Source organism: Neoarius graeffei, chromosome 11, assembly GCF_027579695.1.
Source record: "Neoarius graeffei isolate fNeoGra1 chromosome 11, fNeoGra1.pri, whole genome shotgun sequence".
Taxonomy (NCBI): domain Eukaryota; kingdom Metazoa; phylum Chordata; class Actinopteri; order Siluriformes; family Ariidae; genus Neoarius; species Neoarius graeffei.
Window position 1 is genome coordinate 59,499,497 of NC_083579.1, and position 27,971 is coordinate 59,527,467.

General features: G+C 41.0%; 1 protein-coding gene across 14 annotated transcripts; it reads right to left on the reverse strand.

Moving 5' to 3' along the window:
* Positions 1 to 1,682: 1,682 nt before the first annotated feature.
* Positions 1,683 to 27,898, reverse strand: baz1a (bromodomain adjacent to zinc finger domain, 1A). Of its 14 annotated transcripts, none has more exons than XM_060934371.1 (28): positions 27,758 to 27,898; positions 27,281 to 27,443; positions 24,346 to 24,624; positions 22,157 to 22,315; positions 21,951 to 22,052; positions 18,422 to 18,509; positions 18,166 to 18,300; positions 17,883 to 17,955; positions 17,587 to 17,753; positions 17,350 to 17,445; positions 17,115 to 17,253; positions 16,852 to 16,998; positions 16,511 to 16,606; positions 14,514 to 14,738; positions 13,368 to 13,533; positions 13,172 to 13,279; positions 13,027 to 13,085; positions 11,725 to 12,261; positions 11,430 to 11,596; positions 9,404 to 9,546; positions 9,119 to 9,267; positions 8,868 to 8,948; positions 6,670 to 6,917; positions 6,386 to 6,588; positions 5,921 to 6,258; positions 5,123 to 5,298; positions 2,897 to 2,984; positions 1,683 to 2,519 (listed from the first exon to the last, which is right to left on the reverse strand). In XM_060934371.1, the coding sequence occupies exons 2-28, from the start codon at positions 27,391 to 27,393 to the stop codon at positions 2,347 to 2,349; spliced, it is 4,455 nt and encodes a 1,484-aa protein (XP_060790354.1). In that variant the 5' UTR covers positions 27,394 to 27,443; positions 27,758 to 27,898; the 3' UTR covers positions 1,683 to 2,346. The 14 variants fall into 14 exon arrangements, with proteins under 14 accessions (XP_060790354.1, XP_060790355.1, XP_060790352.1 ...); XM_060934372.1 differs by having other exon boundaries at positions 27,281 to 27,448; XM_060934369.1 differs by having other exon boundaries at positions 27,746 to 27,898.
* Between the last annotated feature and the right edge of the window lie 73 nt (positions 27,899 to 27,971).

A 27,971-nucleotide genomic window follows, 5' to 3' on the forward strand; every position in this document is an offset into this window, starting at 1 on the left:
CTGAGCTTCACAACACGTTTATGGAAGTGTATCATGGCACGAACAAAGGAGATTTCTGAGGACCTCAGAAAAAGCATTGTTGATGCTCATCAGGCTGGAAAAGGTTACAAAACCATGTCTAAAGAGTTTGGACTCCACCAATCCACAGTCAGACAGATGTACAAATGGAGGAAATTCAAGACCATTGTTACCCTCCTCAGGAGTGGTCGACCAACAAAGATCACTCCAAGAGCAAGGCGTGTAATAGTCGGCGAGGTCATAAAGGACCCCAGGGTAACTTCTAAGCAACTGAAGGCCTCTCTCACATTGGCTAATGTTAATGTTCATGAGTCTATCATCAGGAGAACACTGAACAATAGTGTACATGGCAGGGGTGCAAGGAGAAGACCACTGCTCTCCAAAAAGAGCTGCTCATCTGCAATTTGCTAAAGATCATGTGGACAAGCCAGAAGGCTATTGGAAAAATGTTTTGTGGACAGATGAGACCAAAATAGAACTTTTTGGTTTAAATAAGAAGTGTTATGTTTGGAGAAAGGAAAACACTGCATTCCAGCATAAGAACCTTATCCCATCTGTGAAATATGGTGGTGGTAGTATCATGGTTTGGGCCCGTTTTGCTGCATCTGGGCCAGGATGGCTTGCCATCATTGATGGAACAATGAATTCTGAATTATACCAGCGAATTCTAAAGGAAAATGTCAGGACATCTGTCCATGAACCAAATCTCAAGAGAAGGTGGGTCATGCAGCAAGACAACGACCCTAAGCACATAAGTCGTTCTACCAAAGAATGGTTAAAGAAGAATAAAGTTAATGTTTTGGAATGGCCAAGTCAAAGTCCTGACCTTAATCCAATCAAAATGTTGTGGAAGGACCTGAAGCGAGCAGTTCATGTGAGGAAACCCACCAACATTCCAGAGTTGAAGCTGTTCTGTACAGAGAAACAGGCTAAAATTCCTCCAAGCCAGTGTGCAGGACTGATCAACAGTTTAGTTGCAGTTATTGCTACACAAAGGGGTCACACCAGATACTGAAAGCAAAAGTTCACATACTTTTGCCACTCACATATGTAATATTGGATCATTTCTCAATAAATAAATGACCAAGTATAATTTGTCTCATTTGTTTAACTGGGTTCTCTTTATTTTTAGGACGTGTGTGAAAATCTGATGTTTTAGGTCATATTTATGCAGAAATGTATAAAATTCTAAAGGGTTCGCAAATTTTCAAGCACCACTGTACAGTTTTAAATCTGTGTACACTGAATCCATGGGACATCCACAAGACACTAAACGCATCTATAAAACCAAACATTTACTAGATTTGTGGCATAAAAATGTTACATGAATTTTTGTACGATGGCTAAACTGTACTGCATCATAAATAGAGGTGGTGAATGTGGCTATGCCCAAAACGTATAATACACTGTGGTCTGGCGAGCATTGTTAGTTTTGAATTTATGGCATAAATTATTCATAAAGGCTTTTAAAGGGCAGTTTTTGTGTAGAGATCCTGGATAGTCAATGCCACCATTTCAGCCTCACACATTGATGTCCTTGACTAAGCCTGCATAAACTGAGTGCTATTCAAACACCATGTAAAACGTTTGAATTCTCAAAGCTATACATAATTTCAGCAAACAAATCTTGACAAAGGCAAATTTATTTATTTTTTTTATTTTTTTTTAGAAAATATACAGAACAGCTAGGAAAATAACCTGAGAGTGGAAAGCAGCCATTTACACAGGTTTCTACTATTTGGAGACAGATACTGATAGTACTTTACAAAAACAACACACAAACATAAGCTTTAAAAACAAAACAATATTCATAAATAAAGCAAAATTTCAAAGTATACCCCAAATTAAAATAAATATTGTGGATAACATTACAGGAAAAAAGGTGGTGGTCTTGGTCCCTATGTAGTGTATAACCAAGCTACAGGGAACTTACTGAAACATGTTTATTCTACTATTCAAATATACAACACAAAACAGAAAATGCTATTTGTTCCTTTAAGCTGCAACAATTAGTTTATCAAGGCAAATGAAATATGTTAAACATCTATACACAGTAGTCTAGAAATGCAGTCAAGATATAAAATACAAATGCACCATTTAGAAAAGTTTTTTTTTTGCGCTCCAAAATCAATAAATGAAAGACATTTAAAAAAAAAAAAAAAAAAACACAGTGCAAATATTTTTTCACAGTGCAGGTTTGTCCTGCAACACATTAGGTAAACCCAAAATGCTTTCTTGCATCACATAAGTTCTTCCAAATCTTACATGGAGTCTCTTGTTTGTCTAAAGGCTGCTGGGTGCATGATGTTCCAATGAAAGAAGTCTGGTTTACATTCTGGATCGTTTATGTGGAGGACTTGTTCGCTCAGCCAGGCCAAGTCTCTGTAGCTCAGAGTGGAAGAAAGCTTGAAGCCTGATGCCAGCCTTAGCCTCAGTGGTGTTATGGGGGTTATACTCAAGACAGTTGGAAAACATCAGCTCCACATCATCTATATACTCCGCTATAAAACATGTAAATACAGAAGTGAGAAATGACTGAATTGTCTGCACCTGTGATGGCACATCTGTAGGGGTGAGTGAGTATTTTTATTTTATTTTTTAAATGCCATGTTAGCACTCAAGTCTATTTCATGGCAAGAGCATTTCTTAAAAAAAAAAAAAAAAAAAAAAAAAAAAAGTACTATAAACTTCATAAATGATTTTAAAAAATTACATTAACTAAATGAGATGCTTCAGAGACACACGCTAAACTTTTTGTGGTGGCACCTTGTTAAAAACATCATCCAAAGTACTTTGAGAATAAAATTGTTCTAGCAGATCTGTAGCATGAATCAATATACTTAATGAGATGTACAGAAACCTGATTAAGGCAACTTACATGCAGTTTGGTATTCACAGTTGTTCACCCTTTCTCTGATGATACTCAAAGCAATAGGTTTTGTGATGATATCATAATAATCGGGTACCTGCAGAAAGAATATAGTATGTTAGGTTGGAAACCGCAAACAAACAAGAAACCTCAACAGTGGTGTGACAATAACTTTACTCCCCAGTTTTAGATACCTTTATTCCTTGGGGGGGACTTGCACAAATAACAGGGAAAAAAAAGAAAAAAAAAATGTCTTTCATAATACAGTGCCTTGAAAAAGTATTCATATCCCTTGAACTTTTTCACATTTTTCCACCTTACAACCACAAACTTAAAAGTTTGAGATTTTATTTGATAGACCAACACAGAGTAGCACACAATTGTGAAGTGAAACGAAAATGATAAATGGTCTTCAAAATTTTAAACAAATAAAAATCTGAAAAATGTGGTGTGCATTAGTGTATTAGCCCCCCGCGTCAATACTTTGTAGAGCCACCTTTTGCTGCAATTACAGCTGCAAGTCTTTTGTGGCATGTCTCTACCAGCTTTGCACATCTAGACACTGAAATTTTTGCCCATTCTTCTTTGCAAAATAGCTCAAGCTCAGCCAGATCGGATGGAGAGCGTCTGTGAACAGCAATTTTCAAGTCTTGCCACAGATGCTCAATGGGATTTAGGTCTGGACTTTGACTGGGCCATTCTAACACATGAATATTCTTTGATCTAAACCATTCCATTGTAGCTCTGGCTGTATGTTTAGGGTCATTGTCTTGCTGGAAGGTGAACCTCCTTCCCAGTCTCAAGTCTTTTGCAGCCTCCAACAGGTTTTCTTCCAGGATTGCCCTGTATTTAGCTCCATCCATCTTCCCATCAACTCTGACCAGCTTCCCTGTCCCTGCTGAAGAAAAGCATCCCCATAGCATGATGCTGCCACCACCATGTTTCACAGTGGGGATGGTATGTGCAGGGTGATGAGCAGTGTTAGTTTTCCGCCACACATAGCGCTTTGCATTTAGGCCAAAAAGTTCAACTTTGGTCTCATCTGACCAAAGCACCTTCTTCCACATGTTTGCTGTGTCCCCTACATGGCTTCTTATGCCTGTCTTTCAACAATGGCTTTCTTCTTCCCACTCTTCCAAAAAGACCAGATTTGTGGAGTGTACGACTTATAGTTGTCCTGTGCACAGATTCTCCCACCTGAGCTGTGGATTTCTGCAGCTCCTCCAGAGTGATCATGGGCCTCTTGGCTGCTTCTCTGACCAGTGCTCTCCTTGCTCGCTCTGTCAGTTTAGGTGGACGGCCATGTCTTGGTAGGTTTGCAGTTGTGCCATAACTTTTCCATTTTTGAATGATGGATTGAACAGTGCTTCTTGAGATGTTCAGAGCTTGGGATTTTTTTTATAACCTAACCCTGCTTTAAACTTCTCCAGAACTTTATCCCTGACCTGTCTGATGAGTTCTTTGGTCTTCATGATGCTGTTTGTTCTTCAGTGTTCTCTAACAAACCACTAACCTTCACAGAACAAGTGTATTTACGCTGAGAGTAAATTACACACAGTAGGACTCTTAACTAATTAGATGACTCCTGAAGGCAATTGATTGCACTGGATTGTATTTAGAGGTATCAGAGTACAGGGGGCTGAATACTAATGCACACCACATTTTTCAGATTTTTGTTTATAATTTTGAAGACCATTTATCATTTTCGTTTCACTTCACAATTATGTGCTACTCTGTGTTGGTCTCTCACATAAAATCTCAATAAAAAAACTTTTAAGTTCGTGGTTGTAAGGTGGAAAAATGTGAAAAAGTTCAAGGGGTATGAATACTTTTTCAAGGCACTGTATATAGAACAGCTAGAGCTGTGGATCTCTACACCTATTCTAGGGACCTACTACCTGACACACCTGATCCAACTCAGCTGGTGGGTTTCCCAAAAGCCTCTTAACACTAAGAGCATCTTATCTAGTTCATTGTGTTGCTCGCTCGACCATTTAACGATGATCTTTGCACTACGACGCTTTTGGGAAACTCAGCACAGACTGGGCACCTACATTAAGGAAAGGAAAAGCTTGAGTTCCCAAGTCAGGAGGTGGGCTACCCCACTTGTAGACAATGTTTGTTTATCATGAGTGATCCCTGATTGACACTTTTTTTAATACATTTTCCCCCAAAACAACCCCCCCCCCCCCCACACACACACAAGACTTGTCAAAATGCATATATGTGGTGCACCTGAGTTTTAGACACCAGTTTCATGAAGGGCCAGCTATCCTCATGTCTAACTAGATCCACGGTAAGTTGTTCACACACTGACAGCTCATGAACGCCAAGATTTCTCCCGGAGCAGCGGCGACTAGAGGAAGAACTGCTTGGGGCCGAGGACAACATATTTTTAGGGGAGACCTCTGCTGGTGAAACACACAAAAACCAGAAGCACAGACAAAATGAACAAAAAAGGAGCAGTACATAAAATGTGAAGAACAAATATGCACATTTTCCATTTAAAAAAAAAAAAAAAAAAAAAAAAAAAGTGTTTAGGCGGCACGGTGGTGTAGTGGTTAGCGCTGTCGCCTCACAGCAAGAAGGTCCGGGTTTGAGCCCCGTGGCCGGCGAGGGCCTTTCTGTGTGGAGTTTGCATGTTCTCCCCGTGTCCATGTGGGTTTCCTCCGGGTGCTCCGGTTTCCCCCACAGTCCAAAGACATGCAGGTTAGGTTAACTGGTGACTCTAAATTGACCGTAGGTGTGAATGTGAGTGTGAATGGTTGTCTGTGTCTATGTGTCAGCCCTGTGATGACCTGGCGACTTGTCCAGGGTGTACCCCGCCTTTCGCCCGTAGTCAGCTGGGATAGGCTCCAGCTTGCCTGCGACCCTGTAGAACAGGATAAAGCGGCTAGAGATAATGAGATGAGAAAAAAAAAAAGTGTTTAAGTTGCCTTAACATTCAAGTAATATTTTCATACGTAATGATAAACAAACAAAACCTCAATAAAATTATACTGGATGACTGAAGTTATATCTAATCTATCTAACCTGTGCTGGCTCTTTTCCTGGACTCTGTGTGAGCTGTTGCAGGACTCGGCTGAGGGCTGCATTTATTTGATGTGCCATTAGTGTTCGATGACTCCAAACTGAGACGGGAGCTGGAGCGGCTTCCAGCCCGAGGAGCGGGCCTGCCATTGGACACTGGAGTGGCTTTCTTCCCCATGCTTTTAGAGCCTCCTTTAACAGAGGGGTTGTTCTGTTTGGGTGCATTCTGTTGGCTCTGTGGTGCGGAATGATTCAATTCAGCTTGTCTAGACTTACTGCTCAAACGGCCACCTTTAGAAGTCGTCTGTAGAGGAAACTTCACAGCAGCCTTCTTGGAGCTACTTGGGATTAAGTACAAAAATTTTAATTTTTACAAGAGTTTATGAGAGATTGATTTATGATGGATTTGTTTCAATAACAAACAAACATGCATCCAGGTTGACTCACTGTCCGATCAAATCAACCAACCTTTCTTTCTCTTCCACCTCCGACTCCTCATCTTCAAACTCTTCCTCTTCCTCAGACTCGTCGTCATCATCATCATCTTCCTCAGACTCCTCTTCATCCAGTTCCTCCTCAGAGTCGATGGAGGAGCGTTGACGAGAATTTATGCGGTGAGAGCGCTGTTTGGGACGACACTCTGGGCAGAACCAGTCTTCACTGGGAACAGCCTAGGAAGTAAAACAAAACATACTTGTAATCTGTTTGGCTATTCAAATACATTATAGATGTTGGGGAAACAAAAAGTTTACCTTCAGTTTTGGGCGCACGCAGAAGATGTGATGGCCTCGGTCACAGCCATCACACAGCAGCATGTTTTCACTGTCTCCCTTCCTGCGGCATACTTTACAGCGGGCATTCAGGATAGACTTGGCCCAGAGCACACTGCGCTCCAGTGTAGACAGATGCAGGAAAAGCTGCGAGAGGCTGGAGCAGGTCAGAAGAGATTCCCTCCAGCGCTCCAGCACCGTCTTCACCTGTCGCCCACATTCACTTCCATCTGAAATTCGAGAGTACATCACTTTAAAAAGATTTACATCATTACGTGGATAGATATCAATCTCCAAAGACTGAGAAATCATAAAATCTCCATTCTTGCAGGGATCCCAGCAGTAATTGAAAAAAATAGAGGAATGTAAGAAACTATCAGCAGGGGTTAAGGGGGCTGCAAGCCCCCTGAAGCTGTTGAGATTTTAACATTTAAAGATGCTACAGAACACATTTTTTACATAGATTTAACATAGAAAAGCAACAGAATGTAACAATGTGTATCTATTTGATGGCATATTTTGTAATCAATTACATAAGTGGCAAAAAAATATTGTTATTTATAAAAATTAGATGAAAATGTAGCTTTGAAGAATACACTTCTTCTAACCCGGACACTGTTCCGCTATCTCTTTTATGGACGATATCTTTTTTCCACGACATATTCAGGGCTGTGAAATTGTAAATAAGAAATCCGAGGAAAAGGGGGGGGTCTGGGGGGCACAGCCCCCCAGCATAAGCCGGGGGTCTGGGGCGCACAGGGCCCCAGACACCAAGCCATTTTAGGTGTTATATGATGTATTCTGAGCATTTCCTGCAAGTAAAAAATTGATCTCAACAAGTAAATATTTGACTAGTCTTGGTCTTCATTTTGCCATATAAAATACCTATCAACAGTTTTCTCTTTTAAAATGAAAGATCCATGTAAAATACCTTGAAATATCTAATAAGTGCCTATGTATTTTATCTCTTAATCAAAATAAAAGTAAAAAAAAAAAAAGTGTAAATAACAATTTAAAGAAATGTTAATAAAAGAAAACTTTGATAGGCCTTTCAAAAATGACTTTGTGAAAAATCATGCTCAATATTTAAGTGAGAGATACCTGTTGTCTTCCAAATTACACTTAATTCTTGTATCATGTCCTGGCTTTTTCCAAGAACCTGTCACAATGTCACTTGTCTACAGAGCAAAAGTTTAAAAAAAATGTTTCTTATCTAATATACTATTTTCATCTTTTCTTTTACTTCTGGCTCCTTCTATTCCTCTTTGCATCACTCCCAGCTATTTCTTTCAATTCATCTTTCAGTAAGGCTATTAGTTATTAGTTCTATAGTATTTGCATTCCTCTATTAAAGCTATTTACAAAATTTTCATAGTCTGTCAAACGGCATCTAATGAAAGTCTTTTAAATTTTCTTTTCTTTAACACCATCTCTTTCAGTTTTGCAAACTTGTTCTTTTTCATCTTTTCCTTCAGTCTGTCTGTGTGTTCTTTTCTAGCCCTCTTTGCATCTCTCTCAAACACCTCCTTAGCTTTCCTTTTTGATGGCATCTTAACTATGTCTGATCTTACACCCTTTAAGTACAAAATTCACGTACGCGGTGCCAGGTCACGCAATAGCTATTTTTAGCTCCGTCATTCGCAGTCAAGACGTGTTCCATGCTCAGCTGGCATAAAACTCCGCGAGTCCGGCTGTATTGAGCCGCCGGTCTCGTGCAAGGCGATTAAAACCGACTAGACCCCCCAATGATTTTTAATGCAAAAATAGACGTTTTGTGAAGATGATAATTTTCGCGACAGAATCCGCGGAAATTTCACAGCCCTGCATATTGAATTAAGTTCAACGCATTAGAAACAAAAGCACGAACGGAGTTAAAACACATTTTCTAGCAAATGGGCGCAGCCATATTGTTTTCTCGTTATATCGCGTACAGTCTCGCGGTATTTACATCAATTTAACTTCCGAGTGTTCCCGAATGTCAACGAGAACAAACGAAGCTGACAAAAACATCGCTAAACAAGCAAACCAAATCAGAACGTATTCTGCTGGTCATTTTACTTAACGGATATACAAGAGATTTAAAAAAAAAACCGCCACCACTTTGGCTAGAAAAATAGTGGAATTCCGCTAAATAGCGGACGTCTGGGATCCCTGATGCTTGCTAAACATGTGCAGCTCACCATCCTTCTCACTGGACTGTTCATCATCTTTCTTCTTCTCTTTCTTCTTTGTTTTTTGGTCTTTCTTGTTTTCATCATCACCTGATTTAAGAACAAAATATAATGGAACAAATAGTATAACTTATTGCTCCAGGAGACCACAACAGCACAAAGAACTTCAGAGAAATTCTGAAGGGAAAAACCTGCACCAATTCATTCACTGAAACAAACGAAGGAACACTAACTAGCTGGAGGACGAGGAGGCATCTTACCCAGGGGAGCTTTCAGAAACCTTCGCTCAATACCCAGCTCTATCTGAGCAAGGGCCCGTGCAAGGTAGTGCACATTGTTGTTTACAGGCTGAGGTGTGCTAGCACTGGTGGATGCTGCACTCTGGCTCTCACTCTTTAACTCCTGCAATCTGAGTAATGAGATTCACAGGATATTGAGTTTATTCAGTGGTGCAAATTGCCTCTGAACACAAACTGAAAAATTTTACCACTAACCATGAACAGGAAGTTCTTTTTCACCCCAAGGTATGTTCCAGACACAGTTACCTGTCTTTGACTCTGATATGATTCTCCTCAATCTCCATGGCCTCCACCTCACCATTGAGTACCCAGTTCTCCTTGCCCTCAGAAACCAGTAGTTCATAGTTTCCACTTTCCAGTGCTGCTCTCCATGCACCTCTTTCCATCACCTGATAATCACAGCAGAGAGAAGAATAGAAAACTGAATACATCATTCACAATCATACACTGCCCCCCCCCAAGAAAGTCTCCATTTAGCAAATGGAGCAAATTTAGCAAATACTTAATGGCCTTTGATTGGATAATTACTGCAGTGATTATGCATCAACTGGCAAAAAAAAAAAATTAACCCCAACTGATCCAGTGAGTAGCTTCTTTCTTTAAAAACCATATCAGAAGATGCATCATGTGGTCATGGAAAAGCTGTTACTGCATTTCAGAAGGGTCAAATTATTGGCCTACATCAAGCAAACAACTAAAAAGATTGCTGAAATTACTGGAAATGGAGTAAGAACTGTTCAGTGCATTATTAAAACTGGAAAGGATAATGATGAATCGTAAGCTTTGTGGAAGAAATGTGGTCCAATAAAAACGAAAACAACCCACATCATGACTGACTGATCAGAGATTACTTGAATGTTTGGTGAAGTTGAATCTTCCAAAAAAAAAAAAAAAACCCAGTAGAACTTGCAGCTATGTTTAATAGTGAAAGTAAGAGCATTTCCATACGCACAACGCATCAAAAAGTCAGATTGGGACTGGCTCAGTGACATGGCATTAAAATGAAGTCAGCTGACTATCTGAATATACTGAATGACTAGGTCCATCATTGCATTCCCCCCCCCGATGGCACAGGCATAAAAATTATTGGTCAAAAGTAGAAAAGTAGTTCAGGGAGCATGAGGAATCATGAATAGGCCATTTGCAGGAATTGGTCATGTGTCAATTTTCCCCATAGCAACAAGCCCGTGGTAGGCAAGCTAACTTGACATTCCTTGACAACCATAATAGTTTGATTTGTGATGTGAAGCAATCCATTTCTATAATAGCTGTTTTTACCTTTTCTACTGTCTTTTTTTTTTTTACCCGAATGCGTGTGTGTACTTGGAAAAAGTTTATGGTTTTAACTTCTGTCGTAAGTTAAAGCAAATCATTGGCCGTAAAAGTTTTTTGGACTCAAGTTGGTCGCCGCCGAAAGAAATTCACGTGCGAAATGGCGGATTTCTCAGGTATGTTTATATATCACACATTAAGCAAATGATAAAAAGGTAGAAAAGGAGAAATTATAAGTTATAAACATACCTGAGAAATCCACCATTTCGCACGTGAATTTCTTTCGGCGGCGACCAACTTGAGTCCAAAAAACTTTTACGGCCAATGATTTGCTTTAACTTACGACAGAAGTTAAAACCATAAACTTTTTCCAAGTACACACGAAAATTCGGGTCAAAAAAAAAAAAAAAACCAGTAGAAAAGGTAAAAACAGCCATTATAGAAATGGATTGCTTTGCATCGCCAGTCAAACTCTTATGGTTGTCAAGGAATGTCAAATTAGCTTGCCCACCACGGGCTTGTTGCTATGGGGAAAATTGACACGTTACCAATTCCTGCAAATGGCCTATTGGCCACCACAGAGTTCTGATCTTAACGCCATTGAAAGTCTTTGGGATGTGCTGGAGAAGACTTTACAGAATGGTTTGATTCTCCCATTGTCAAGACAAGATCCCGGCAGAAAAAGAAAAAACCCTGAATGCAACTCTGAACAGAAATAAATGTTGCATAAGGCTGCTGAAACAATACCAGGGAGAATGCATGTCATAATCAAGGCTAAAGGCTGTCCAATGCAATACTGAAGTGTACAACTTTGGTTTTTTTTGGCCAGGCATTGTATTTAAAACACAGGAGCTATATTCAGACATCGGCATTCAGACAGTGCGTAATGACATAAATGCCCACGTTTCAGGGTAAACCAGTCAAGGCAGATTTTTTTTCTTTTTAAATGAGAGCAGGAAACAACATTAAATCCCAAGAGAAATCTTGCAGGCCAGCACACCTTTACTGAACCCAGAGTTCCCTGATAGATACGGTCCTCAATGTCCAACAGCAGATCCCGGAGACGATTCTCCATGTGGCGCTCAGCAGGTACAATGCTTTCCACGGGACTGGAACCATTCTTAACCTTCACAGTACTCCCTTTGGTCTCTGATGGTGCTTTATCTGCTAAATTACAACAAAAGAAATGACTGACATTTAATTGCTTAGGCCTAGTACATCATGTTGTAAAGAATATTCAAGAACACTCTTCGTTCTGAGAGGCTTGATCATGTACTTTGTTTTTTTGAACATACCCGAGTGGTGGTAGCGCTCTGAAGCAGTACTACTGAGCAGCTGATTGATGCGATCCTTCTCCTGCATGAGAATCTCTTTGAGCGTGCTCTCCCGGTATCCTCGTGGATTCAGTGCCTCAATCAGCTGCTCCAGCTCAGCAGATGTGCTATAAAAGGCCCACTGATTAGGTCGGTTCACTGGGACTAAAGTGCTCTGGTATGGCCTGTGCTCTTCTGCCAGCTCTTCAGTCTTCACAGGACTCTGAGCAGAGAGATCTTCCATTTTAGGTTCAGGGACAGGACGAGGCTCCAGCATGTCCTCAGTCAGGCCAAAAGAGTCATCCTCTACAAAAAGGGCTCCAGCCGAGGGGAAGAGCCAGTAACGGCGGTAAAGGCGGTCACGGCCCAGTGGCAGGATATACGTGCATGCTGCAGCTTTGTGGATGCGCTCTAATAGCTCCTTCTCCTTTAGTTGCTGTTGTTGAAGCTCCTCTGGGCTGGGACCATTCTTCAACTCTTCCTCACTCACCTGCTTCCCTTTTGGAGTGCTGCCATTAGCTAGGGTGTAAAGTGTATAATGCAAGCTGTTTAATTATCAAAAACTGCTTAAAACATCCAAATTCTATTAATACAACTGTTCCACGTATTCCAGCCATGGAAAAAACAGACAAAAAGCTGACTATGTGCAAGTAAATAATAATCGTGGCGTATTTCCAAGTCAACTGAGCAATGTTCTAATTGCATATCTTATGCCTTATCCGGGGTCAGAAGAGACAACATACACAATACCTGATAGACAAATTCACCAGTAGCATTACAGTGCAAGGTGCTCGAGTGTCAACATACAACATCTCATCTCATCATCTCTAGCCGCTTTATCCTGTTCTACAGGGTCGCAGGCAAGCTGGAGCCTATCCCAGCTGACTACGGGTGAAAGGCGGGGTACACCCTGGACAAGTCGCCAGGTCATCACAGGGCTGACACATAGACACAGACAACCATTCACACTCACATTCACACCTACGGTCAATTTAGAGTCACCAGTTAACCTAACCTGCATGTCTTTGGACTGTGGGGGAAACCGGAGCACCCGGAGGAAACCCACGCGGACACGGGGAGAACATGCAAACTCCGCACAGAAAGGCCCTCGCCGGCCACGGGGCTCGAACCCGGACCTTCTTGCTGTGAGGCGACAGCGCTAACCACTACACCACCGTGCCGCCCTAATATATACACAACATGAATAGTGCAAAAAGTGTGGGCCAAAGCTTAGTGTCTATACCTTTTTTTATAGATTTGCTATACTGTACTGTATATGCTCACCTTCATCCTCTGTCTGGTCATGACCTTCCTGACTCTCCTTACTAGTGTCCATCTCATCTCTGCAAAGAATAAGCATTAATCAGCTGTTCTTTAACATGTTCCTTCAACTTGTGGTCCTTGTTGATGACTTGATCAAGGTTCTTACCCTGCTGCATGTGTGCCATTTCTCAGTTCCTCTTCTTTAAGTTTTTCATGTTTCTCTTTAAGTTTTTGTTCCTGCTCCCTCAGTTTTTCCTCCTTTCTTTTACGAACTCTGTCAGTAAAAAAAAAAAAAAAAGTTTCACAAAGGTTTCTACCTAGTACAAATTCGTTGTGACGTGTGTGGCAACACTTGGCAGTACCTGTTAGCAGCTTCTTCCCTCTCTCTGCGGTGCTGTTCAGCTTTGAGTTCACGGAGCTCCATCTTGGCAGCTCGTTGCTCATCAGCACAATCCTCAATGAAGTCTCGAGTGGCTATCAGAGTCAGCAGCTTCCCACAAAGAGCATGTAGGAGCTTCAGTTTCTCTCCTATCATCATCACATTACTGAGATTAGCAGACATGAAAAATAGTCCACTCAAACTACATGCAAAAAGTACTAAAACCTGAAAAGGGAGTGGAACTCCTAAGCTTGTATTATAATTGCAACTATAACAGCTACAGATGGTTATCAGAAATGCATGACTTAATTCAAGATCAAAACCTACTCAAGCATTTCAGGAAATGCCTCTCCCAGTTCTCTACAAGCAACAATCACCATTATTGCTTGCTCACTTCTTGACTAAATCAATAGATTTTTTTTTCCCCCGGCAATTTAGTTTAATACAATTTACCAGCCACACGCTGTCACTCCATCAGTGTTAACGGACCTCTGCAGGACTCTTCCGAACTGATATTAGGGAGGTGTGCCATCCTCAGCAGTGATGAGGTAGTGCATGTGGGGCACTGGTATAACAGTCTACACTTACTGGCCACTTTATTAAAACACACCTAATAGTTAAATGTTAATAGCCTTATGTCTTAATAGTTTATGACCATAAGACTGCTGTTGGCTGGACAATTTTAGCCCATGAACATTTATATTATCCCAGCAGTGACCTTAATTCTGCTCTACACCTGAACCAGTGAAACATCTCCCAACATGCCACTACTATGCCAGTTTCATTGCTGTACTGAGAATGGTCCTTCACTCAAATACTGGTCTCTGATGATCCTGTAGTGGTGCCCATTCTACTGTGGGATGAACAGGAAACTGTATATAGCTACGGATTTTATTAGGTGTATGAAACTTTAGATGTAGCAACTCAAGTAAATAAAAGACTAAGAATTATACTTTGTACATCATAAGACTCTCTGCCAAATGCCATAAATGTAAATACATTTTTCCATTTTGAGAAGTGTGTCCCACCTAACTGCATAACGCCAAGTTAATCACAAACAATGATTAAAACAAAACCCTGAGACTCTGTCTACAGCCTGCTGGGCAGAAATACTAGGGTGTGCATGTACCAGGCAGCAGGTCATAAACAGCAGTGCAGGACAGCTTCTTGAGCAAGCTGGGGGTAGACAGGCGCAGCTCCACACATGGGTCATCGGTCGAGCCAAAGCCCCCTTGTTTCTGGTAGCGGAACTTGGCATTGGTGTAGTTACACTCTGCCCCTGAGGCCAAGATGTGCAGCCTCAGGATCTCTGATAGAGTACAGCTGTCCAGATCCAGTTGTTTCAGACTGCAGCCTTTGGAAAGAAAGATTTGGAAAGGGGGTGAATCAAACTGAAAATCAGACAGTTTGTTAAAATAGCTTAATCTAAAATTCTTACTCAAGGCCACAGTTTAAATCCAAATTGGTACCTTTTATATGCAGCAAAGGCATACATAAAATATGTACAATGGCCAGTAAAAACGCAGGTAAATTTTACCAAATAATAAAGTTCTTTTCTAGTCATCTGAGGATACGGGCTGAAAGGTTAAGAACCTCTGCTGTACTCTCTTACAGAGTGTTCATTCCTATGAGTCCACTTGCTGAATCCGAATGAGGTACTTCAGGTAACTGATACCAATTTGCTGTTTGGTGGAAAAGCAAAGCTCTTTTCATTGGTAAAAAATAAGGCTACGAAAAAATGTAAACAAACTTGTCATTTCTTGGCAGATCATTCAAGCACAGAGGCTTTGATTTAAAAAAAAATAAAAGGTTAACTTTTAATTTAAAGCAAACAAACGAAACCCACCCAACTAGGGTTTAATTGCTTTGTTGGTTCAGTTTTGCAGATACAAAAATAAAATAAATAAATAAATAAATAAATAAATAAAATAAATGCTGCCCACAACACAAGGTTTGGTCATGTTCCTGCAACTGGGATCAAAGCAAATAATTCAGATTGTCACAGGCCCGTTATACTGGTCCAACGATCTTGGAACCGTTATGAAATAATGCTGCGTGTGAAAGCACCTTTCAAGTGCTCAAGAGAGCTACATTTCTTACTTAGCATGGCTCCTGCATTTTCAGTTCATGAACGTCAGTGAGGTTCATTAGATATGCAAGAATGCTTGCAAAGCCCCTTCTAACAACCTGGAGACAGGCTTCAAACAGTATGCTTGATCATGTACGCAAAAGTATGGAGGTAAGAAAATAACTACTTTTTTTTGGGGGGTGGGGTGGGGGTGGGGGGTCGGTCCGGTTTCCATCAAATCCTGCGCTCTGATTGGCTGGCGAGCAGGTCCGTATCCTACGGTACGGACCTCTGGCAACTCGCTCGTTCACAACAAACATAGTAGCAATTTTTGTCAACATTTATCTTTTTTTTTTCTCTAAGATTTTTATCAAAAAATCTTATAAATTTTTGCCAGCATTTCTCAGCATAATAATATTAATTTTACATCATGGACAGCGATAACAGTGTTCACTGCGAAAGCGAGTTTTACTACCCTGAGGAAGAAGAAATAAAACAACATTTCAGGAGAAAGTTAAAAACCAATAACTTGTTAATGCCGAGCAAAAAATTGGCTGAATCCTGAATGACTCAATTTTGTATAAATAGGGGACTACATAGGCAGCAAAATGTTTTTTCCTGCCATGGAAGTGCACTTGTATACCGAGGAGGAAGCCATTTGCATTACAGCCGTGAACGAGGATTCAAAATGGCGGCTCGGCTTGGTTTTCCCTTTTGGGCGCTCTCGTTTTCTGTTAGAATTTGGTAAAGAAAAAAATAAAATATTATTTACTAGCTTAAGGTCGGTCCGTGTGGTGAAATACCGTGACCTTGGCCTTGAATGCTGACCTCGGCCCAGAGGGCCTCGGTCAGTACTTTCAAGACCTCGGTCACGGTATTTCATGATACGGACCTCCCAGCTGGTAAATAATATAATATAGGAATGATTAAAAACCTGGACAAGTTGCTCTCACCACACTGATTTATTTAAACCATGCTGCTTGAAATGCAAAAAAAAGGTCACAATTTCAAAATGGAAATTTATTATAGTACTGAATGCAAGTAGCAGTTTTACTCACCTTGATGGAGCTGAGGCCAGGCAGCAGCCAGCGAGGCCACAGCACTGACTGCAGACTGTGTGGGGTCGGCATCATCGTCCAGTGCCTCACTCAGATCTAAAACCACCCAAACCAAAAGTTATATTATTTCTCTCTTCAAGACATTAGATGAGGTGCAGCACTCTCTTTTCCCCTGAATTGTAAGGTAAATTGCAGCTCTTATAGTATCTGTTTGCTGGTTCCAGTGGTCATTACAGAAAAACCTCACTGGCCTAAATAACTGAAGATATTTAGATATCTATGGAAAAAAAAATAAATCTACAATTATTTAGTTCCAGAGCAGAGTTAAAATGTTCCCTAACCTTTCGCATCAGCCTCAGCCACTTGCTCTTTAGCCACCTCCTCCTGCTCCTCATCCTGGGCCTGGAAAATGGCCGACAGGAAAAAGAACAGCAGCTCGCATAGTGGCCCCTCAGGATCACAGCCCACAAGAGCCTCCTCTAAAACCTCTGTCAAATTACAACAAAATGGACACTTCAGATAATGAGCTTTAGTTCAGATAATGATAAACAATTTGATCATGTTCATGACATGCTGCCTTCGCATGTCAATGTTCCTCTCACACCTAAAGTGATGCCATCAGGAAACTCATCCTTCAGGTCAAAGAGCTCTCCAAATGCCTTCAGAAACTCCAGCACCATCAATGCATCTCCAAACAGCTCTGGAGGCAAACGTGTCTTCACTGGCACTGGTGTTGGAAGCTCCTATACATGCAGGTCGAAGAAAAGAGCATGTTTACATATGACTTTCCCACAAAGACATGCTCACATGAAATTACTGATGCAAAAAGGGGCTCCTACCTTGAGGTCATCACACTCCATGTCCTCTCGGGGTTTACTCCACAACTTCAGCCGTTCAGCATATTTCTTCTTCTCCTCCTTTAACTTTTCTCGCTCCTGAGAAACGTGAATGAGATACAATTGCCATTACAGCATACAACAACAAAACATCACACAAATCCTTCATACTTTCATCTTCCACAAAGGATAAAGAAGTTAAAACAGAAGTGGTGTTCAAACGTCTGGTTTTCAACCAACCCGCTCTTTCTCAACTTTCATTCGTTCTTTCTCTTCTTTCCTTTTCTGCTTTTCTTCCTCGATCATTCGCTTGATCTCCTCTTTCCTTCTTTCTTTGTCCTCCTTTTCCTTCCTTTTAGCTTCCAACAAATCATCTCTCTCTCGCTTCATTTTTGCCTTTTCGTGTGCTTAACAATTGAAAACATGCAAATATTTAGAATGTGTTTTAACTTTAACTAGTTTGCATAACTGACAACTTAAATAATATAATTATTAAAAAAAAAAAAATCCTGGGCATATTTATTATAATAGCTTACCCATTGCAATCATTTCTTCCTTCTGTTGCAAGAGTTTCAATTTTTCTTCTGCAGCTCGCATTGCATTTGCACCCTGAAAGTAAAAGTTAACTTCATTAAAAGAACCTGGAATTTTCCTGGGTTCCTCCAGTGGATTCTCAACACTTTTCAAACTGAGGCCTTAAGAGTTCCTTCAAATTGATACTCCTATTTTCAACCTCACGTGTAAAGAAAAACACCACAATAGGTCAATTGGGGGGGAAGGAGGGGGGAATCTGCAGAACGAAGCCACAGCTACACCCACCTGCCCTGGAGACGCATCACTGGGGGGGCGACCTCCGCTCTTTCCAGGAGGACTAAAGGCGAATACTGGGGCTTCATCCGGGAAGAAGTGGGAGAAACTTTGTTCTGACAGTTTGTACGTTACAACTGTTGATGGCTACAATTGGGAGGGGGAAGAAAATACAAACAAACGTTCTTTCAAAGCAGCACAAAATGTTTCATACCATTCTTAACAGACTAGGGCCAAATGAAGCCAGGAGAAATTTACTACACCATACTTTGAGTCTGATGATCCCCTTCACAGATTCACAATGCTGTTTCAGGAGCAATTTCAGTCTGTCTCGAGTGAACACGTTCTTCTTTCGACTACAGTAGAGAGCCAATAAACAAACAAAAAGCTTTGCTATTCATTAAAATAAACTGAAATACAATTAATTACCAAGACGAGTTTTACTTGTACTAGTTGCGTAAAGAAAAATACATCCCATGGAAATTGTAGACTTTCCTCAACATATTTAAACAAGCAAACATTCACTCTTTTTGACACAGTACCAAGAGATAAAGGCGATACTCCAACAAATGACACAAAATAGACATTGGCAGTAATTTTCACAATTTAAATAAAGAAAAATTAAGGACACTCTGGAAAAAGTAAGTACACCCTTACATTTATCACGCTTTCAAGTACATAAAATTGGAATCAGGTGTTGCAGATTCTGTGCCATTGATTCGAACCTCCTGAAGGTGGACATGCAAGTGAAATTGGTCTTATTTAAACTGGACATCTAGGGTTTGGTGTTCTCTTTGCCATTGAAGTGTGTGATGTTATGTCGAGATCTAAAAAGCTGTCTGTGGATGCCTATGAATCAGGCAAGGGATTTAATATCACCAAGTTATAAGAAATAAAAAGTCATTCCACTGTAAGGAAAATCACCTACAAATGGTTTAGATTTCAAACAACTGCCAATTTGTACAGGACTGGCCACCCCAGCAAATTCAGCCCAAGAGCAGACTGTTTGATGCTAAAGTCTCCAAGAACCCCAAAATTTCATCACTGTAGACGTATGCACTTTCACACCAACAGTTGCAAAAGTTACCTGCGGATCCAATCAGAAAGGGATTAGACAAATTTGATCTACATGGGACACATGCCAGGCAAAAGCCTTTGCTGACCAAAAGGAACATTCAAGCAAGACTACGTTCGCCAATGAACATACAGGCAAAGACCAGACCCTTTGGAATAACGTGCTCTGGACAGACAAATCAAAGTTAGAGTTGTTTGACCACAGCAAGAGCACGCTTTCGGCGGAGACCAAAGACAGCTTTTCAGGAGAACCACCTCATACCAACTGTGAAGCAATGTGGTGGAAATGTTATTGTTCGGGGTCGCTTCACTGCCTCGGGAACTGGGCAGCTTGCAGTTACTGATTCAACTATGAATTCTGAATCATATCAAAGAGTGCTTGAAGATAACGTGAGGCCATCTGTTCAAAAGTTGAACTGGAGGTAGACCTTTCAACAAAGATAATGATCCTAAGCACACGAACAAATCCATCAAGGAATGACTCAAAAAGAAGAAATGGAGGGTTATGGAATGGTCTAGTCAAAGGTCCGATTTGAACCCCATTGAAATGTTGCGGGGAGATTTGAAAAGGGCTGTACATGCAAGAAAACCATCAAACATCTTGCAACTGAATGAATTTTGCATGGAAGAGCGGTCAAAAAAAAAAAAAAAAAAAAAAAATTAACCAAGCCGATGTAAAAGACTGGTGGACAGTTAAGCAAAACGCCTACAAGAAGTTATTTCTGTTAAAGGGGCAATATTAGCTTCTATTGATATTTTTGTTGAATAAATGATTGAAGGAGCTATTTTTCCTTGTTTTATTCAAATATATAAATAAATACACACAAATATAAAATCACCTTTATCTGTAGGCACTGTATCAAAAAAGGGTGAAATATTTGCTTGTTTAAATATGTTGAGAAAAGTCTACAGTTTCCATGGGATGTACTTAATTTTTCTTCACATGACTGTATGACACACAACGTATATAAAAAGTAGCATTTATAGAGTAAATGAGGACAAAGGACACACAAAACAAAGCAATCTGTTAACGGAGGCAAACAATGCCAGACTAATTTAAATTCCTAGTCAATAAGCAAAAGCATTCACTACATTATGCACTTGTAAAGAACCTGTGAACTTGATGCACAAGAAACTTGGGTTTGGTTCATAATCATATCGAGCAGCACATTTTAAACTGACTTATGATAGATCCATTTATTAATGTATAGAGGATTTCGGCCTACGTCATTGTTTCCATAGCGACAATATTTATGCCGCCATTTTGACGGTCACAAATATGGCGACTACCGGTAGCAATACACTGTTGATCATGACGAAGTCTCATTGTCGAGTATTTTATCCGGCCTAGATGACGCGAGTAAGAAGCGATATCACCAGAAAATCAATGATGCTGGTGTACGTGATCCGTACACATTACCAGGCTATCTTTTTCTGGCTTTGCAGCGCGGGTGATCTTCCTGACCTGCAGTCAGGCGTGTGGGAAATACCAGGGAAAAAACATAAAAGAAAAAGGAGCGAGATGCAGAAAACACCTTCACTATCCAGCGACGTAGGGCATTTACAGGGCGAGCAGAGGGAGAGGTATTTGCAAAAATTGAGGTTAGCAGGCTTAGAGAACGACGTTTACCTGCTTCCACCAGGATTGTTCACTGACGTACGGAAGTACACGAAGCCCTCGTCTTTACCTGACTTCGGCCCACATGATCTGTATACCTATGTCGTTAAAAACCAGGCTGGGTAACATGCCTACATCAGCGGGTCGTCCCTGGAGCCGGTGGTCGCCATCTTATTACAGCTAAGGTTTGTTCACATTTTCATTTACTTTCGGTCCTCAGGATAAACAAAATGTTATTAAATGTCATTGAAATAACTTTTTAGTCTGTTGAGACATGGCCCGTTATAAATTTGCTGTTACCAGGCAATGACCAAGAACTGTATTATTAGGGTCGGTGTAGTTGTAGCAGTGCACTAGCAGCTAGCTGTTAGCACTAGCTAATGTCAACAACATAGTAGCTGGTATGTTACTGTAGCAATGTTTACGTTCAGTCATTTGGATGACTGTTAAAACCTTTCAGTCTCAAGTTTTTCCTTTACTGGATTTACTAGTTTACTGAGCTAGCGCGCTCGCTCCCAGCCTGCCCGAGCTAGCGCGCTCGCTCCCAGCCTGCCCGAGCTAGCGCGCTCGCTCCCAGCCTGCCCGAGCTAGCGCGCTCGCTCCCAGCCTGCCCGAGCTAGCGCGCTCGCTCCCAGCCTGCCAGCTCAATAAACTAGTAAATACAGTAAAGGAAAAACTTGAGACTGAAAGGTTTTAACAGTCATCCAAATGACTGAACGCAAACATTGCTACAGTAACATACCAGCTACTATGTTGTTGACATTAGCTAGCTTGACCTTCAAAATGGCGGACACCGGGGCGTCACGTGACCTGTGACGTCACGTCGAAATCCTCTATATAGATGAACTAAATATTTAAATCTAGGGATTTTACATCAGGAAGCTGGAGAATGACAATAGGGGGGTTTTATTAGTAACTGTTTTATTTATTTATATATAAAACTTTCTATAATTAAATAACTTAAAAAAAAAAAAGTCATGCCAATACTAATCAATATGATTACTTCTGACATAGTTAAACTTCTGATAAAACTGAACTTTTAAACCTAATGCATATGGAGAGTTCTCTCCCATAATGACAGTACATTAAAAATGTATAAACTTACACAATCTGAGAAGATCTCACAAGCATGGGCTCACGACCCTCTGGACTAACGAGTTGAACCTTATACTTAAACATGGATGGGTTGATGGCTTTCCGCTTCCTGCTTTAGGAAACAGGACGAAAATTCCAATAAAGGAAAGGAAAAAAAAAAAAGGCATTGTTGTATAACTGAGAAAAAAAAAAAAAAATGCACCAGGAGGCACTTACCCACTGGGTGTTGTTTTGGGAGACATGGGTGAAGTGACTGTAATCTCATCATCACTGTCACTGATGACGATGGCGTCTCCCTCTATACGGTGTTTGACATGACAGTTAACTGTCCCGTTTGAATGAGGTGGAATGACTTCTAAAATACGGCAGTGCTGCCTGTGGAACATGAATAAATATGAAGCTACACATAGCACAAGAATAATGAAAGCTGTACAGACTCATGGAATCAAAAGATATTAGTATATTTGTAAGGTTTCAAGCACGTAGCCCAACACCCCCCAAAAATAAAATAAATCATTGGGGGAATCCAGGCTGGCCTCTCAACATGGACAGCCATCCCCAGAATCTCCACATGTACAAAAAGCTCCTCTCATCTCCAGATAAAACAACGGACTTATTTCATAAGCAACAGATCAGAGGTCTCGTACGAGTCTTCAGTAAAATGCGCAGAGCAGAGGAGAAACCACTTCGTAGGCGCCCAATGTGCCCATGAACTTCTTGCAAAATGCGTCCAAATCTTTGCAGTTTGAACATTCTTGGGCCATGAATGCAACATAAATCCACCTTCTGTCATGTTGCTGGCACATCTACGTGGCATGGCGATAAATTAGCTCAAAATGGAGGGTCGGAGTTGCAGTCAGCTCTGTGTTTTAGTATAGCGGAAATGGCGATGAGACCGATAGACTTCCTGCTGTGACGTGACGGACGTCAACGTCGTTCACTCAGACCTCTACCTATATAAATCACTTTAATTGTAAAAATTACTATATTAGATTTATTGTTAACACTTAAAACTCTTCCTGTGCCATTCTTGAGGTCTCAAGGCATTTATAAACGAAAGTGAGGCCATGGCTCTGCGTATATGCTTTAAATTCAGAGTGATATTTTGTCTATTTATTGGAGCCACTGAACTTTCCACCAACACACATTAGGTCCATACTGATATTCTTTATGCATTTCTGAGATGTTTGAATTGAACCCATTCAGTTCAAGGGCCCAGACAAACAGGCCAATATCTACAAGAGCTCAGTCAAACTCTGATGATAGATGACCATGATTTCCACCAATGGAACAAACAAAGTCTCTTTTGTATTACTGATCTATATTAATCTGAATACTTGGAACCTAAATGGTCATCATTCATAGTCAAACCAAATTATTTACACAAGAACTGCGTTTCTGTTCTACCAAAACACTGTTACAGCTCCCTTCCTTTTTTTAATTACTCTTGTATTTTACTTTTGACCCAGATGTTAAGTGTCTCCATTTTGACTACGCACCAAAAGAGAACGGGTTAATGCCTTCATCAAGCCACCTGCATCATTGGCATGTTTAGTACAATTAGCTAACCACGTCAAAAAACCCCATGCTGAGTGCCGTTTGAAAGTGTTCCAGGCTTAACCATTCATACTGTGGAAATTAAGTCAGAATAGTTTCTTGTCCAAAACCACTCAGCACGGCATGGGAAAAGAGGCTCACGTTGCCGTGATGCAGGCCACAACTGTGACATTTGGGACACTTTCTTGCACGAGATAGATGTGTGTGTGGGTGGAGCCAAGAATGCCACTCCTGGCTCCACCCACACACTTCTGCTATCCCCAAATGGCAAGTTGTTCTTGTGATGGCTGTCTCAGATCCTCTCGCAGAACAAAGAGCCTTCTGATACTAATTCTAAAAGAGGGTTTATGTCATCACTTTTTACTGCTCTACACCATCTTTGATTTATTTTCCACAAAGAAAGAAACTTCAGAAAGTGTTACCTTTTTTTAATTTAAAATGTACATAAACATCAACTTGAAAATCAGCCATAATATTACAGCACTTAAAAGGTCCAATTTATATTTAATTTGGAAAAAAATTGGCTGTGGTAACACTAATCGACTCCACGATGAGCTTATTTCCAGACAACATTGTCACACTGTTGTATAATAATAAAAAGTCAAGATGCACTAATTCCTTGTTAACTGCCAAATAAGCAAAGCAAACATCTGATAACTAATGTGATAAGACGTGAAGGTCAACTATGAGAAACTGACAGGTTACACAAACTAAAATTCAAAGCAAATGTCCACATACATCTCAATTCACTGTTGTGCACACTTGTGGGCTGGATCTTAAGGCATAGGATTACATGTCACTGTAGGACAGCTTGTACAGTAATTATAAATAAGCTTTTAGTACGTTACCTTGCACCAGAGCGACTTATGACATCAACTATCTCCCCAGGAAAGAAACGCTCTTTGATGAAAGCACAAACGTCATCGCATATCTCATGCAGCCGTGTGCGCTGGGTGAGGGCAGTCAGGTGTAAGAGAGGCAGGAGTAAAGCTTTGGGAAAGCTCTGCAGGTTAAGCTTGGCCTTCTTCTCACTTTCCAAGGCCTCCTGGTAGGTTAGACCAGGTTTGCCCGTCACTGCACAACTCCACACCAGACTGTTACAGAGGATGGTCCTTTCAAAGAATTCACTGAAGGAACAGCATTTCACCAAGATATAATGTTAGCAACTACCATGAAAACCATACAGGTTAATAAAACACAAGGTCAATGATTCATACACCAGTGCTAAACTATGAAATATACTTTGATAATATACCCTTTAAGGAATATATTAGTTTCACTAATCACACCAGAGAAGAAAATTACATTTAACTCTATGAATGTCTGTGAAAACTCTTCTTTCTTGTGGACATGCTGCTTTTAGATTGCCACAACAGATGATCGGCTATAAAAGCCACATTAAAACAAGTTTATTTAAAGTGTCGCCCAACCAGCCGGTTTTTACCCCCACCCCACTGATGAGCTCCAGGACAGTATTTTTTTAAACACTTGCTTTGATCTGATAAAATACTTTGCTGGGCCTGCCAGCTGGCATGTAGGTGTTCTATGCGAGTATACAATTTATAAGTGTTAGCCCACCTGCTTCCACGTCCAACAGCAGAAACGGATCAATCTAAGAACATTCCTGATCAGGTATTATTTAGGTGGTGGACCATTCTCAGCAGCACTAACATGGCCGTGTGTATTGCTAGTACAAGTGTATCAGGACCACTGTATGCACTTACTAACCATTTTCTTAGTTATAACAATTGGACACTAAAGCCTATCCACAAGTTGTATTATTAATTCTCTAGTCCACAGGTTCTTGAACTATATCGTTCTCATTTTAGTCCCTGCCAACTTGATTAGACTGCTTAATTGGGTATACTGGGAGCAAGGACAAGACTAAAATATGCAGAATGAGGGTAAGCCCAGGACTAGGGTTAGGAACCTGTGCTCATCTTGTAACCAAAGGGCCTTATATTATAGATAGATATTGTATAATACAGATATTTTAAACATATGTATAATATGGGTATTGTACACTATGTATGTAATAGTTATACTGGCGGCATGGTGGTGTAGTAGTTAGCACTGTCGCTTCACAGCAAGAAGGTCCTGGGTTCGAGCCCAGTGGCCGACGAGGGCCTTTCTGTGTGGAGTTTGCACGGGGTCCGCGTGGCTTTCCTCCGGGTACTCCGGTTCCCCCAGTCCAAAGACATGCAGGTGGCTCTAAATTGACCATAGGTGCGAATGTGAACGTGAATGGTTGTTTGTTTCTAAGTGTCAGCCCTGCGATGACCTGACGACTTGTCCAGGGTGTACCCAGCCTCTTGCCCATAATCAGCTGGGATAGGCTCCTGCGACCCTGTACAGGATAAGCGGCGACAGATAATGGATGGATGGTTATACTGGACAGATTGCATACTGTGTACCGTCTATCAAAGTCAAAGTCCTTCCCACGCCATGTGGAGCATAGAGCGACGCCGATCTCCGTTTCCATAGCCCTCGGCCTCTCGCCTATTAATACATAGCTAGGGTTACAGTGGGAAGCTAGTCCTCTGGTAACCGCAAGAGTTTGACTCCCCACTCGCATCTGTATTGCAGCCGGCAGTAGGTACCATTTTTATGATGGTCTTTGGTATGACCCGACCGTGAGTAGAACTCGCGATTGAGAGGCGGACACACTAACCACTAGGCCGACTCGTCGTGTGTACTGTCTAGATCGTCCATGTTGTACGTTACATATACACATTTTTCTTACGTTACATATATTCACTCTTTCCCACCCACCTTCTGTATCGCTAAAGACACACCAACCGCCGGAACCAAATTCCTTGTGTGTGTGTTATTGGCCAATAAACAGGATTCTGATACTGAATCAGAAGGTGGAGGTTGTGGTCCTGTGACAGACCACTGTGTATGACCCTGATGCACAGGGTGAAGGTGGTATGACATGGTCCAGGGTACAGACAGGGATTGTATCTATGTGGTAGATGTACATGATATATAACAGCCAAGGAATGTAGGAGAAACAAACTAATTACCGAGGTCCAGTGTATAAGTAGTAGTAGTACCGTTAGTTAACGAGGCAGTTAGACTAGTTGTGTAATAACTGATTCTAAACAGCATTTTTTAAACTTGTTTACATTAAAAACAAAAAGGTAATAACTAATAGTAACTATAAACTGGAGAAAGCAGTGGGAAAAGTCTCTCTCTCTCTCTCACACACACACACAGAGGTTCCGTTTTCCCAACAATAGCAGCTACCACGTTTCTCGCTCAACATCCTGTGAGCCGTCCAAAACGAACAGGACCTGAATCCCAACAAAACGACACACTTCTTCTCGAACTACACTGGCAAACTATACTAAAGCATGAATTACTGTCAGAATTCAACCGGCCTCTTCACTTATAAACAACTTTCTTCCATTCCGAAGCTGTTTTCACACCGAGCTAGCTAACAGCACACTAGCCTCGGATGAGTAACCCCGAGCTCCTGCTAGCGAGCTCGGCTAAGCTAGTACATTTATCCAGACTATTTACACCTGTCACTTCACAACACCACTTCGAATCAGAGAGTCTCCAAACAAATCATGGGTTTATTTCAAGACACAAAAGACGGACCAGTTAAAACAAAACGACTTGTCGAAGGAGTAACAACGAAACACGACTTATTAAGTCGAAAGAAAAACTTTCGAGGTCGCCGCCGACTTCAGAACAGTTTGATGCCATTAGCTAGCATAACTTGCTAACATCACAACAAGTTCAAACAGTGTTACAGTGAAGTAATAGATCACTCACTCGTACGTCCTGAAGATTTCATGGGTGACTTTACAAAGAAAAACTTCTTCGTCTGGCTTGAGATCAGCAGGGGGTTTCTGTCTGACGAAGGGCTTTTTGTGGAGAAGGGGCATCTTTCTTTATCTTTCTCGGCGTCTTTGCTGTTGATGCCGCTGCTGGGTGTCTACACTTTCAAAAAAAAAAAGGAGGGAAACAGAAAGAAAGAAAGATTTAATTCTGAACTCGCACGCAAGAAGGAAAACTCGTTTACATCCTCCCACAAAGTGCCCAAATCTGAATACGATTAAAACTACTTAAAAAGGCGTTAAAATCAATACATTTCGAAAGGAAACGTAGCCTTTGTTAATGACACACGCTTCCCTAAGTAGTGACGTTACAGCCAGCCAGCCAGCCCACTCTCTCTCTCTCTCTCTCTCTGACTAATTACTAACATGAAGTCATTTAGAGAAAACCAAAAATACTCACGAACACATTTACCAGTTATGGAACACAACAGGGAAAAGTATCCTCTCCAGAAAACAAAAGTAAACCTCCTAATTTGCCCGACTTTTCCGAGCAGGATGCGCGTCTTGACGACAAGTTTAGATTCTCTCTACTTCGATTACCGACTAGGAAGCGCTGTAGGCGGGACTTGAGATTTCTGACATCCTACTGGTTAGACCTGCTGCCACTCATACATCCACCACCAATG

Bases quoted from the DNA above. Each gene is read 5' to 3' on its own strand.
- baz1a (XM_060934371.1), bottom strand. From the start codon at position 27,393: ATGCCCCTTCTCCACAAAAAGCCCTTCGTCAGACAGAAACCCCCTGCT. The intron at 22,053-22,156 runs GTAAGTGCCTCC...TGTTTCCTAAAG, and splicing joins CCCAAAACAACACCCAGTGG to CAGGAAGCGGAAAGCCATCA. The intron at 12,262-13,026 runs GTGAGCATATAC...TTTACACCCTAG, and splicing joins TGACCAGACAGAGGATGAAG to CTAATGGCAGCACTCCAAAA.